At 53.6% G+C, this 13,861-nt stretch overlaps 1 protein-coding gene across 2 annotated transcripts in view; it reads right to left on the reverse strand.

Moving 5' to 3' along the window:
- VAV1 (vav guanine nucleotide exchange factor 1) overlaps positions 1-13,146 on the reverse strand; it is a 54,126-nt gene extending 40,980 nt beyond the window's left edge. Inside the window, exon 1 of one of the 2 annotated variants that reach the window (XM_012761722.3) lies at positions 12,820-13,146. In XM_012761722.3, coding sequence (XP_012617176.2) covers positions 12,820-13,023 — 204 coding nt within the window. In that variant the 5' untranslated portion in view covers positions 13,024-13,146. The remainder of the gene's footprint in view (positions 1-12,819) is intronic. The other variant, XM_012761721.2, reaches the window with a different exon arrangement.
- Between the last annotated feature and the right edge of the window lie 715 nt (positions 13,147-13,861).

A 13,861-nucleotide genomic window follows, 5' to 3' on the forward strand; every position in this document is an offset into this window, starting at 1 on the left:
AGCTAGGCTGATGCCACGGCACTCACTCTAGCCTGGGCAACAAAGCGAGACTCTGTCTAAGAAAAGAAAGAAAGAAAAAGAGAGAGAGAGAGAGAGAGAGAGAGAGAGAGAGAGAGAGAGAGAGAGAGAGAGAGAGAGAGAGAGAGAGAGAGAAAGAAAGAAAGAAAGAAAGAAAGAAAGAAAGAAAGAAAGAAAGAAAGAAAGAAAGAAAGAAAGAAAGAAAGAAAGAAAGAAAGAAAGAAAGACAAGGAAAAAAATACAAAAAAAGAAAAAAGAAAAAAAAGAAAAAAAAAAAGAAAGACAAGGAAATAATGTGAACCACCATTGGTCAATTATGCAAACTATACTCTTTGGCTACATTTTTGTTCCTAGTCCTGATACAACTTCCTAAATGAGAGACAAATATGATGTACTCTTTCTATTCAAATTATTTTAGATGTGAGGAGGGGAAGGGCTCCAGCCAGAGGCACCAGCACGTGAGGGGCATCCTGATCATTGTGTCACCCCTTCATTAATTCCACAAATGCTTACTGAGCACCTGCTATGCGCCGAGCGCTGGTCTGGGTGCTGGGGTGTGAATGGGAGAGAGAAATATACCTGCCCTAGTGAGGCTGACACCCTGGCAGAGGAAGACGACAGACTATTATAGGAATATGTTGCACAGCCTATTAGAAGGTGGTCTGTATGAAGGGAGAAAAATAAGTAGGGAAAAGCACCCAGCACTCTGGGAAGCCAAGGTGGGCAGATTGCTGGAGCTCAGGAGTTCGAGACCAGCCTGAGCAAGAGCGAGACCCCATCTCTACTAAAAATAGAAAGAAATTAATTGGACAACTAAAAATATAGAGAGAAAATTAGCAGGGGATGGTGGCGTGTGCCTGTAGTCCCAGCTACTCGGGAGGCCGAGGCAGGAGGATCGCTGGAGGCCAGGAGTTTGAGGTTGCTGTGAGCGAGGCTGACGCCACGGCACTCACTCTAGCCCGGGCAACACAGTGAGACTCTGTCTCAAAAAATAAAATAAAATAAAATAAAATAAAATAAAATAAAATAAAAGCAATGTCAGGAGATGTGATTTAAAATAGGGAAAGGTGTGGGAACCCTCATTGAGAGAGTGACATTTGAGTAAAGGCTTGAAGGAGGTGAGGGAGCGAGCCAGGTCGGTGTCTGAAGGAAAAGCATTCCAGGCATAGGGAACAGCCAGTGCAAAGGCCCTGAGGCTGGGCCCTGCCTTGTGCATTGGGGGAACACTGAGGAGGCCCGTGTGGCAGCGGGAGCAGACTGAGCAAGGAAGAGAGAGGGAAGGAGGGAAATGAGGGTGGTGTCAGGCGCCGATCTCCCCAAACTGGGGTTATATAATCAAAAGGAAGCAAGTGGCTGTCACCCCAAGCACCCCGCCATCCTGCCCTGTCTCCCAGAGTCCTGGAGAAGGAAGTACAAATAAATGACTGAGGCCTTTCTTCAGAGACGGGGTCTCACTCTGTCGCCCAGGCTGGAGCACAGTGCGGCCGATCACAGCTCTCTGCAGCCTTGGACTCCTGGGCTCAAGCGATCCTCCCACCTCAGCCTCCTGAGTAGCCGGGACTACAGGCCTGCGCCACCACACCTGGTTAATTTTTGTATTGTTTTGTAGAGACAGGGTCTCATTATGTTGCCGAGGCTGGTCTTGAACTTCTGGCCTCAAGCAGTCCTCCCACCTCAGCCTCCCAAAGTCCTAGGATTACAGGTGTGAGCCAGCGCACCTGGCTAATTGATACCTTTTGTTTTGTTTTTTGGGGGTATTTTTTGTTTGTTTTTTCTTATTTTTTTTTCTTTTTCTTTTACTTTTTCTTATTCTTTTTTTGTTTGTTTGTTTGTTTAATTTTGCAACTAGGTGTGGCTATAATTGATGCCTTTTGAATCATTTCTCCCAACTCCCCCGCTGGTACCCCACTCAATAGCAGGTCAGGCTGAAGGCAACAGCCCCACATCCATTGGGGTGCTCGGATGCTGCTGTGGTTTGAATGTGCCCCCCAAAATTCACACATTGGAAACTTAATCGCCCGGGGAAGTGGTGATCAAGTCTCATGCAGGCAGATCTCTGATGGGCAGGGAGGAAGAGGGCGGATTAGCCGCATGCTGATGGCCCCTGGTAGGAAGAGCCATGAGAAAGGAGATCTGGGCTTGATCTAAGAAGGAACTAAACCCCAAAGCCAGCAGAGCTAAGCAGCGCCCTTTCCCGGGAGATAGCCGTAAACCATTGCATGTCATCCATTCCCAAACCGCAATCATGGCAGCCCCTGTTCATTGAGAACCAGGCACTGTGTGAAGCAAGTTGTGGGCATTTTAATTGGCTCCCCTGCCCTCTAAAAAAGCCCTGCAATGAGGGCTTCCTTTCTGCAGGCAATACACTGAGTGAGCTCAGAGAGGTAGAGTCAGTGGCTCAAGGTCACTCCCTGTCTTTGCTTTGGGCTGCATGGTAGGGAACTACATTTCCCAGGCTCCTTTGCACCATGCATGGAAGGGAACTACATTTCCCAGGCCCCTTTGCAACCTGGCTTCCAGGTAGGTTCAGCCAGTGGGAGATCCTCCCACATGCCCAGGGTGGGAGGTGAGAAGACAGGGTCTGTCTGTCTGTCTCTGTCTCTCTCTCTCTGTCTCTGTCTGTCTCTGTCTCTCTCTGTCTCTGTCTCTCTCTGTCTCTGTCTCTCTCTGTCTCTGTCTCTCTCTCTGTATCTCCCCCGTCCCTCCCTCTCCTCCTCCTCCTCCTCCTTCTTCTCTCTCTCTCTCTGTCTCTCTCTCCCTCTCTCTCTCTCCTGTCTTCTCAGCCCCCTCATCATCCATTAACCAAGTCCCTGAATTAAATTCTCCCTGTTTGAAAGACCTAAGACGATTTCTGTTTTCCTGGCTGAACACTGACTGGGAAAACCAGAAATACAAATAAATCCAGGACTGTTTTCATACCCAAACACCTTGTACGACTCACATGCCTTCTTCCCCCACCCCCAGGAAGTAATATTCCTATAGCACTTAGGGTCAAAGCTTTGGGGGCCTGGCCACTTGCATTCCAGTCCAAGCATGAGTTACGTACTCATGACATCACCTTGGGCAGAGTTACTTAAACAAACGTCCCTTCTTTCCATTTCCTCCTCTGCGAGATGAGGTTGTACTCTCCAAAGAGGACCACAAACATACCACCCTTCTCCAATTCTTCTGCAGTGCGAAGTCTCCATTCCCTTCATTCCCTCAAGTCTGGCGGGTCTCAGTGCTTTCTTGTCACTGCAAACTCGGCGAAGTGACACCACCTGGTTTCTTAGTAGACCAGGCGCAGCCTTCCAGCGTCCGCCTTGATGTTTGGAGGGACGCCTGCTCTCTTTCCACGCTTCTTCCTGAAACTCCGTGGCCATGTCGTGGGGAAGCCCAAGCCACGTGGAGAGGACACAGGTAAGGGCCCCAGTCCGTGGTCCCGGCCGAACATAGCCTCAAGTTGCCCTATGCACCTAAACTTGTGGGGTGGCCTAATAACTGTGCCGTAGGCTTGACGTGGAAGCCAAAAGCATGAATAGGTATAAAGCACCCAGAAAAACACCTGCACACAGTTTAAGTCTGACCTGCAAAATGCACGTGACCTGCTATTTCTGCAGCTATTCCTGACGCTGAATCTACTCCCCTCCACTTCATTAAAACTAGGTTTTTTGTTTTTTTGTATTTTTTCAAAGTACCTTGACCTCGATGCGGATACACTTTCCTCTTCCGGTCTCTTGACACGACATCTTTCTGGTTTTTCCTCTTAAGTCACTAAATTCTCCTCTTCTTCTTCTTTTTTTTTTTTTTTTTCTTTTTGGAGGCAGAGTCTGGCTCTGTCACCTGGGCTAGAGTGCCGTGGAGTCAGCCTAGCTCGCAGCAACCTCAAACTCCTGGGCTCAAGCGATCCTCCTGCCTCAGCCTCCTCCCGAGTAGCTGGGACTACAGGCATGCGCCACCATGCCCGGCTAATTTTTTCTATAGATTTTTAGTTGGCCAATTAATTTCTTTCTGTTTTTAGTAGAGACGGGGGTCTCACTCTTGCTCAGGCTGGTCTCAAACTCCTGAGCCCAAACGATCCTCCCACCTTGGCCTCCCAGAGTGCTAAGATTACAGGCGTGAGCCACCACTCCCGGCCAGTTCTCCTCTTCTGACTACGTCGCTGGGTCTTTCTCCTCTCTCCAAACTTTCCGTTGTACCCTAGGACCCGACCTTCAGGCCATGTCTCTCTCTCCCCTCGATTTCACCCCCTCCCGGGGATTTATTTCCCAGTCACTCACAGCTGCCTCTTGAAGCGCTTTACGACTTTACGGTTATTACCTCGTTTTCAATTCTTAGGCCAAGCCCATAAGCTAGAGACCGTCTTTATCCCCATTTGAAAGATGGGGAAACTGAGTCACCGAGGGGTTCGCTCACTTGCCCAAGATCACGCAGGTGGGATTGGAACGCAGACCCCCAGGCGACCGGAGAGCGTGGCCCTTAGACCCAGTTCCTCCATTTCGGCACCGTTGACATTTGGTGGGAGAGGGGGCTGTCCCCGGCATTGAAGGACATTCAACAGCCATCTCTGGTCTGTATTCAACACCAATGCCAATAACACACGACTCTCTCCAGTAGCGAGAACCAAAAAAAAAAAAAATTGTCTCCAGGCATTGCCACATGTCCCCTCGGAGAACAGAGTGAAGGTTCTCCCTTCAGCCCCACTCTCGAACCTTCCGCCCCACCGGCAAAGAACCACGCGCTAACCACTGCACCGCCTTCCCTCTCACGATCAGAACTCCCCAGGACCCGCCTCTCCCCCAGTCTTCCCATCACAGCAAAAGATGCCCTCATTCCCGCCGGTCCCTAAGCTACAAACGTAGCCACCCCCCTGCCTCCATTTCACATCCACCTCCCAAACTTCATTTTCCACCACGTTCCCTCCACTCACCCACTGCCTTCCAGAAGGTTCTTCATCCAGATTCTTCATGCCGCAGGGCCTTTGCACGGCCTTTGCCCTCTCTGCCCCGTGCATCCCAGAGCCAGTCCCTCCTCCTCTGGCTCTCGGGTTCCCTTGCCCACCCTCCAGAAAGCATGTCCCTCCCGTTCTTCTCCACCCTGACACCTGGTTTATTCCATCTGTGACACTTTGCTACAACACGCCAATGTTTCGTGGATTTGCCTGTCTGCTAGTTCACCGTCCAAAATGGGTTGGAAAGTGCCTCCCCCGCCCAACCCGCCCCCTGCCAAAAAAAAAAAAAGACGCATCCGTGTCAAGTTTCTGGAACCTGTGACTGTCACCTGTGACTGTCATTTGGGAAAAAAAAAAAATTTACTTTGCAAGATGTAAGTTAAGCATCATAAGATGAAGAGATATCTCAAGGATCTTGAGATAAGGAGATATGAGGGGCCCACCTGAATAATCCAGGATTCATTAGGGTATATCCTGCACCCAATGCCACACTGGGCAACATAGCAAGACCCCTTCTCTAAAAAAAAATAAATAAAAATAAAAAATAAAAACTAGCTGGGTGTGGTGGTGAGCACCTCTAGTAGTCTTAGCTACTCGGGAGGCTGAGGCAGGAGGATGGCTTGAGCCCGGGTGTTCGAGGCTGCAGCGAGCTGAGATGACGCCGCTGCACCCCAGCCTGGGCGAAAAGACATGGCGGTGCAGAGGCAATCTCAGTGGGATGAGGAACGAGGAGGACCTGGGCCACGGCCGGGGGAGGGAGTCAGCTGGGGATGAGGGTCCCGGGTGGGGGCAGGTCTGATTGGAAGGCGTCCTCCCAACATCCTGTTAGGGCCCGCACGGACGGACGGACGGAAGCCCGGGAGGGCCCACAGCTGGCCCTGCGCCTGCTATGTTGCCCAGCTCGAACTCCTGGGCTCAAGTGATCTTCCCACCTTGGCCTGCCAAAGTGCTGGGATTACAGGCAAGAGCCACTGTGCCCAAGACTGGCATTTCTGAAGCCAGCTAGGCATTGCCCCGAGGTTCTCGGGCAATGACTTCTCGGTGTCCACCCAACCCACTTCCTCTTCCTCCCCAGCCCCCAGCTTAACCTCACTCCCAGTCTCTCTTGAAAGTGGACGGAGCCTCATGACCGAGTTTTGGACGATGGAACCAAGAATCGAGGCGATGGTGCCGCTTCCAGACCTGGCCCGTGACAACCCCCCATGGCAACCTTGCTCAGCCTCCCTGCCTCAGCCTCCCGAGTAGCTGGGACTACAGGCATGGGCCACCATGCCCGGCTAATTTTTTCTATATATTTTTAGTTGGCCAATTAATTTCTTTCTATCTTTGGTAGAGACTCAGTCTCGCTCTTGCTCAGGCTGGTGTCGAACTCCTGACCTCGAGCGATCCTCCCGCCTCGGCCTCCCAGAGTGCTAGGATTACAGGCGTGAGCCACCGCGCCCAGCCCCCAGAGGTGGACTCTTACTACCATTGAAACGAAGCAATTTGTTATTGCAGCTGACATTACCTACCCTGACTTCCACACCATGGCCTACAGGCAACTGAATGAAATCAAATTAACAAAAATAACGACTCCCATGCATTTAGCACTTGCTGTCTACGTCTATCATCATGCTAGGAATTTAACTTACCTTATTATGTTTAACTCTCTGAGATAAAGGTGCTATCAACATGCCTGTTTTATAGATAAAACATTCTGGGATCAGATAGGTTAAGTAATTTGTTTTTTTCTCCGAGATCACAAAGCTACTAAGTACCTGACTTGAAATTCAAGCCATCCTAATATATAAAGAGCTCCCAAAAATCAATAAGGATAAAGGTCAGTAGTTCTAGAAGGGGACAGTCTTAGTGGGCGAATGATAGGAACAGATACTATTTCGCAGAGAGAAAATATAAATAGCTCTTAGACATAGGAAACGAGGCTCAGCCTCTCTCAGAATAAGAGAAAATGTAAATTGAACCATAATGAGGTTCATTTATCACCCATCAAGCTGGCAAAACTCCCAAAACTTGACAACAGAACAGTCTGTTGGTGAGGTTGTGGAGAAAAAGAACTGCCGTGCATTGCCGGTGGTAGTGTAATTGGAACAATCTATGTGGAAAGAATCCAGTAGGGAGAACAACTTGGCCACATCTACCAAAAACACAAAAGCTCATACACTTTAGCCCACGAATCCCACTTCTGGGCCGGGCGCGGTGGCTCACGCCTGTAATCCCAGCACTTTGGAAGGCCGAGGCCGGAGAATCCCTTGAGGCAAGGAGTTTGAGATCAACCCGGGCAACAGAGCAAGACCCCATCTTTACAAAAGAAATTTTTAAATTAGCCGGGCATGGTGGCGCATGCCTGTAGTCCCAGCTACTCGGGAGACTGAGGCAAGAGGATCCCTTGAGCCCAAGAGTTCAAGTTTGCAGGGAGCCATGATCATGCCACTGCACTCCAGCCTGGGTGACAGAGCAAGACCTTTTCGCTTTAAAAAAAACAATGATCACATGGATATATTGCTCATATGTGAAATAATAATAAATATGGTGGCAATGATAACATGGTTGTACACCGCATAAGGCTGTTTTGGCCAATGATGGACCACATATATCATACAGTGGTGGTCCCATAAGACTATAATACAGGCCTCGCGCAGTGGCTCACGCCTGTAATCCTAGCTCTCTGGGAGGTCAAGGCGGGCGGATTGCTCAAGGTCAGGAGTTCAAAACCAGCCTGAGCAAGAGTGAGACCCGGTCTCTACTAAAAATAGAAAGAAATTAATTGGACAACTGATATATGTAGAAAAGATTAGCCGGGCACGGTGGTGCATGCCTGTAGTCCCAGCTACTCGGGAGGCTGAGGCAGGAGGATCGCTTGAGCCCAGGAGTTTGAGGTTGCTGTAAGCTAGGCTGACGCCAGGGCACTCACTCTAGCCTGGACAACAAAGCGAGACTGTCTCAAAAAAAAAAAAAAAAAAAAGATTATAATATAGTATTTTTAGTTTACATTTTCTATGTTTATTTTATTTATTTATTTATTTATTTATTGACACAGAGTCTCACTGTGTTGCCCAGGCTCGAGTGCTATGGCGTCAGCTTAAATCACAGCAACCTCAAACTCCTGGGCTCGAGCGATCCTCCCGAGTAGCTGGGACTACAGGCACGCGCCACCACACCCAGCTAATTTTTTTCTATATATTTTTAGTTGGCCAATTCATTTCTTTCTATTGTTTTAGTAGAGACGGGGTCTCGCTCAGGCTGGTTTCAAACTCCTGACCTTGAGCGATCTGCCTGCCTAGGCCTTCCAGAGTGCTAGGATTACAGGCGTGAGCCACTGCACCTGGCCAAGAAATATTTGTTTATTGAGATACAATGGACAAATAAAAATTGTGCCCATTCAAGGCATGCAACAAGATGGTTTGATGTACACATACGCTTACGTTGTGTGATCATGACCACAATCAAATTAATCGACAAATTAATCTATCATCTCACAGAGTTACCTTTTGTGTGTACGCAGGGGTGAGGGGTGGGTGGCTAAGGACATTTAAGATCCATGCACGAGGCCGGGCGCGGTGGCTCACGCCTGTAATCCTAGCACTCTGGGAGGCCGAGGTGGGAGGATCGATCAAGGTCAGGAATTCGAAACCAGCCTGAGCAAGAGCGAGACCCCGTCTCTACTATAAATAGAAGGAAATTAATTGGCCAACTAATATATATAGAAAAAAATCAGCCGTGCATGGTGGCGCATGCCTGTAGTCCCAGCTACTCAGGAGGCTGAGGCAGGAGGATGGCTTGAGCCCAGGAGTTTGAGGTTGCTGTGAGCGAGGCTGACGCCACGGCACTCACTCTAGCCTGGGCAACAAAGCGAGACTCCGTCTCAAAAAATAAAAAATAAAAAGATGCATGCACGAGGTTATTAATTGCAGTAAACTCGTCATAACAAATGCCTGGCACTGTCCTGGGTCCTCTGCTCCCTGTCCCCAGTGGCACTACTGTGTACGGGGCACCTTTGAATAGGGGGGTACAGGAGGCCTCACTGATAAGGTGTTTTGGATCAATACCTGGGGACAGTGCAGGAAGGAGCCCTGTGGATTTGGAGAAATGGTGTCCCAGGTGGTGGGGACTGGGGACCTTAACTTCACTGGGGCCCCAGCACTTGCCCCTACCCTGAGTCTCATCAGCCCCACATCCTGTGGATTTTCACCACAACCCTTCCCTTCTTCTCCACTCCCTTGGCCTTCAAGTTCCAGCTCTGCAGCAGATTCTAGACTTCAACTTCAAGGAGGGTTGTAGCTGCAGCTGTTCATGATGGTATCCTGATCTCTCTGGGCCTCAGATCTCAGGGGGGACCCGCCGGCTTGAGACTCACTCCAATCTGACCTGCCCTCATCACTCCCACCAGCTGGGCCAGTCACAGCCCTGAATATACAGACACCGACCGCAGGGCCTTTGCACTGGCAGTCCCCACCGCCTGGGACACCATTTCTCCAAATCCACAGGGTTCCTTCCTGCACTGTCCCCAGGAACTGATGCAATGTGACCTTATCAGTGAGGCCTCCTGTACCCCCCTATTCAAAGGTGCCCCTGGACACTCCCAAGCCTCCTTTCCTGCTTGGAGTCCTCCACAGCGGCAGGTACCACCTCCCGACTATGCATACGTTCCTGTATTTGCTCACTGTCGGCCTCCACCGCGAGAATGCAGCCTCCTCAGTAACAGGGTTTGCATGTGTCTTATTCCTACTGTTCCCAGCTCCAAGAACAGGGCCTAGCTCGTGTTGTCATTGTTGGATCACTGGATGGGTGGATGAATAAGTGGATAGATGAATGGATAAGTGGGTGGGTGGGTGGATGGATGGATGGATGGATGGATGGATGGATGGATGGATGGATGGATGGATAGATGGGTGGATGGATGGATGGATGGATGGATGGATGGATGGATGGATGGATGGGTGGGTGGGTGGATGGATGGATGGATGGATGGATGGATGGATGGATGGATGGATGAAAGGAAGGAAGGATGGATGGATGGATGGATGGATGGATGGATGGATGGATGGATGGATGAAAGGATGGATGGATGGATAAGTGGATAGATGGATAGATGTGTGGACAGATGGATGGATGGATGGATGAAAGGATAGATGATGGAAAGATGGATGGATGGATGAATAAGTGGATGGATGGATGGATAAGTGGATAGATGGATGGATGAAAGGATAGATGGATGGATGGATGAAAGGATAGATGGATGGATGGATAAGTGGATGGATGGATGGATGGATGGATGGATGGATGAAAGGATGGATGGATGGATGGATGGATGGATGGATGGATGGATAAGTGGATAGATGGGTGGATGGGTAGATGGATGGATGGATGAAAGGATAGATGGATGGATGGATGGATGGATGGATGGATGGATGGATGGATGGATAAGTGGATGGATGGATGGATGGATGAAAGGATGGATGGATGGATGGATAAGTGGATAGATGGGTGGATGGGTAGATGGATGGATGGATGAAAGGATAGATGGATGGATGGATGGATAGATGGATGGATGGATGGATGAAAGGATAGATGGATGGATGGATGGATGGATGGTGGGTGGGTGGGTGGATGAACTGATGACAGATGGTGGGTGAATGGACGGATGAATATGTTCTTTCTACCCTCTTCCCTGAAAACAAGTGAGGAACTCTGGAAAGAAATGAGAGTAGCTTGGCAGAACTCTAGTTCCAGCCCCCACACCTTTACTTTGCCATTGCCCCCTGAGGAGCACCTTTCCTTTCCTCTCTCTGCCTTTTCACGTAGGCCATTCATGGACCCATCTTAAATCTGTTGACAGACAGGCACCCGGACACCCAAAGAGGTTGTTCCTGTGGCACCTTCCTCTAGCATACTGCCAGTGCCCTTCAGCTTCCTACACGCATACCCACCACGTACCCCATACCGGGCCGAGCTTCACAAGGAGACAAAATGGGCAGGGGCAAGAATGAGGCCCCTCCCAGGAGGGGAGGGTCAGGGTATACCCCTGTCCCGCCTGGGGCCTGACATAGCTGAGCACGGGAAACCAGAAGCCAGAACAATTGAGAAAACTCCTACTTACTCTTCAAAACCCTAGCACAAATGTCCCCTCTTGCATAAAGCCCAATTCCACCAGGCAATGTCCTGCTCTCACCCCAGGTCTGCCAGCCCAGAACACACAGGGTCTCCCCGAGTCTGGGAGCATTTGGAGGGCCAGGCCTGGGTTCCTGGCATTGCCTGGTACAGAGAATTAGGGGTATCCCTATGGGAGTACACCTGCTCCCCTAGAGACCAGTGCCACGCACCCTCGCCCGTCGACAGAAAACCGGCCATAGCTCGGACACACCCGGGAGTGGACATGCGTCCTGAAGTCCCTCCACTCTCCGTTAGCTGCTGTTGAATTGTCACAGGGGACCCTGAGTCCCCACTAGGTCTGGGGTCCGGCAGGCCCCCTGGCCTCGTCCTCATGCCCTGGCTGCCAGAAGGAGCTCAAACACCTGTGGACAAATGTGGGACAGCCTGTGGCCGGGGGGGCTGGCCGCTGGGTGTGGGGGGGGGTTGGGGGGGTTGGGTTTGGGGGCTCCCTCCTCCTTTGGGGGAGCCCTGCCCGGGCTGAGGAGGGGTAAGCCCCTGGCACTAAGGAAGCCGGAGGACCGAAGGCCACCCACCTCTTCCACTGGTGGCCCCGGAAACCCCCCAGGGACCCCCAGGAGCAGTTACTTCTCTTTCTCCCGGCTGACGCCCCAGAACAGGGAGGCGGCCAGCCTCTCCCACCTGCCGTCCCAAGGAGGCCCTCCCCAAACCACGGGTCCTCAGGACAGGACCTTCGTCCTGGAGGGGCGGCCAGAAGGCAGCTGTCGCCTCAGAGCCTCGGGCAGGGCCGTGTCCCCCTCGGCCCAGGGCAGGCGGGGCTGGGCCCACCCTGCTCTGTCCCCTGTTCCCACCCTGCCGTCCCCTGCCTTGGGGACCCAGACAAGGTGCTACAGAGACAGGATCCAGTCCCCATAACCACCCCGCCCCGACCGCATTCAAATAGGGATTTGAATCTATTTCCTGGGCCGGTGGGGGTGAGCGGGGGTGGGAGGGCCACACTGAAAATCCACGTCGCCCTCAGCCCCGGGGACCCGGGCCCCTGCAGAGACCCCCGCGGAGAAAAGGCGGCTCTTCCAGACTGCAAAAGCCGGGGACGGGGCTCCCAGCCCAACACGGGCCCTTCCGCAGCGGCGCCCACCTGGGACGGGCGCGGAGGGGGAGCCCAGAGCCCCCTGCCCGCCCGCCCCGCGCGCCCCGGGCCCAGGCAGGAAGCCAAGAGGAAGGAAGATGCGAGGGGAAGGAAGGGGCCCAGGGCCCGGAGGAGGAGACACATGTGGGGAACAAGTCGGGGAGGCCCCTCCCCCACAGCCAGAATCTGGGGGGCTGTGTGGGAGGAGAAAGGGTTCCAAACCCTCAGGCAGCCTGTTGGCCACCCAGGGGGTTCCGAGGCACCCCCAAGATTGAACGCCCGTCCCCCAGATGAGATGGCCCCGTACCTATGAGGGCTTGAACCCCACCCAGTAAGGTCGGCCTGGGGCTTGGGGGAGTTAACCCCTGGTTTGCAAGTCCACAGCCTTAGATGCAGGACAGCTCAGCCCATCGACCCGCTCAGGGGGCTTGTTAACTTTTGGGGGGGCCACCCCAGAATCTCCAAGTGTTAGGACCAGCCCTGAGCCAGCCCTAGACCTGAAAGCACACCCCCTCGCCTCCCCCCCACCCAGTCCCGCTACTTCGCGGGCCTGGAGGTGGAGTGCACGGGCTAGCCCCCCTGGGTCGGCCGGGGGCGGCCCCCGCCTGCGCCCCCGGGCACGTCTTGGGCTCACCTGAGACATCTGGGGCCGCAGGTTGACCTCCCGAAGGTTGATGGCGTGGGGCAGCAGGTTGTTGAGCAGCTGGCACAGGAGGACCCCATCTCGCAGGGCCTGCGCCAGCTCGCACACCTGGGCCCCCTCCCAGGTCACGCGGTGGCTGGGCGGCAGCACGCGGCACTGGATGAGCCAGTGGGTGCACTGGCGCCACAGCTCCATGCCTGCTGCCCGCCGCCCGGCCGTGCGCCCTCGAGGCCTCCGCCGCCCACCGCCCGCGCGCCCGGAGCGACAGCTAGTGCTACCACTTCCTCTTCTCTGCCTGTAACTGTCGCCCGGGAGGGGGCGGAGGAGGAGCCGCGGGGGAGCACCTGCAGCCCAGCCGCACCCGCGCCCTCCGCGCCCGCGCCCGGGCTGGCCGCCGTCCCCGCGCCCGCTGCGCTCAGACCTGGGCGCGGGGCAGTGAGGCTCGCTCCGCTGGGAGGCCGGCCGCCTTGCCCCGCGTCCAGCCCACCGGCGCGGTGAGCCGGGCCGCCTCCGCAACGCGCCCGGAATCCGCCCACTTGGCACCCTCGCCTCTGCCTCCGCCCTCCCTGCTCGAGCCCCGCGACCGCCGCCTAGACCGGCGCAGTCGCCTCGGCCGGGTCCCCTGACTCCAGCCCGCGCCCGGCCCCCCACCGTCTGTTCTCCCTGCACCGGCCAGAGGGCGCCGGGGAGCACCTGAGTCCGGGGCCCCAAGCCCTCCGCTGCCTACAGCCCTCCATGGCTCCCACCTTCCTCAGTGTAAAAGCACAAGTCCTCCCTGCAGCCCAACAGGTCCTGGACAATCTGCCCCCATCCCTCCCCTGCCCTCCCCTCCTCCCTCTCTCGCCTCCATTCTCTGTGCTCCAGCCACAGGGGCCTCCGCCACGTGCCTCCAGCGCAGCAGGCCGTGGTCCTGCCCCAGGGCCTTTGCACGGGCTGTGTCCGCCGTCTGGAGCAACTCCATGGCTAACTCCCTCACCTCCCTCACGTCTTTCCTCCAATGTCGCCTTCTCATGAGGCCCTCCCCGTTTCAAAT

This window comes from Microcebus murinus, chromosome 27 (assembly GCF_040939455.1).
Source record: "Microcebus murinus isolate Inina chromosome 27, M.murinus_Inina_mat1.0, whole genome shotgun sequence".
In the NCBI taxonomy this organism is placed as follows: domain Eukaryota; kingdom Metazoa; phylum Chordata; class Mammalia; order Primates; family Cheirogaleidae; genus Microcebus; species Microcebus murinus.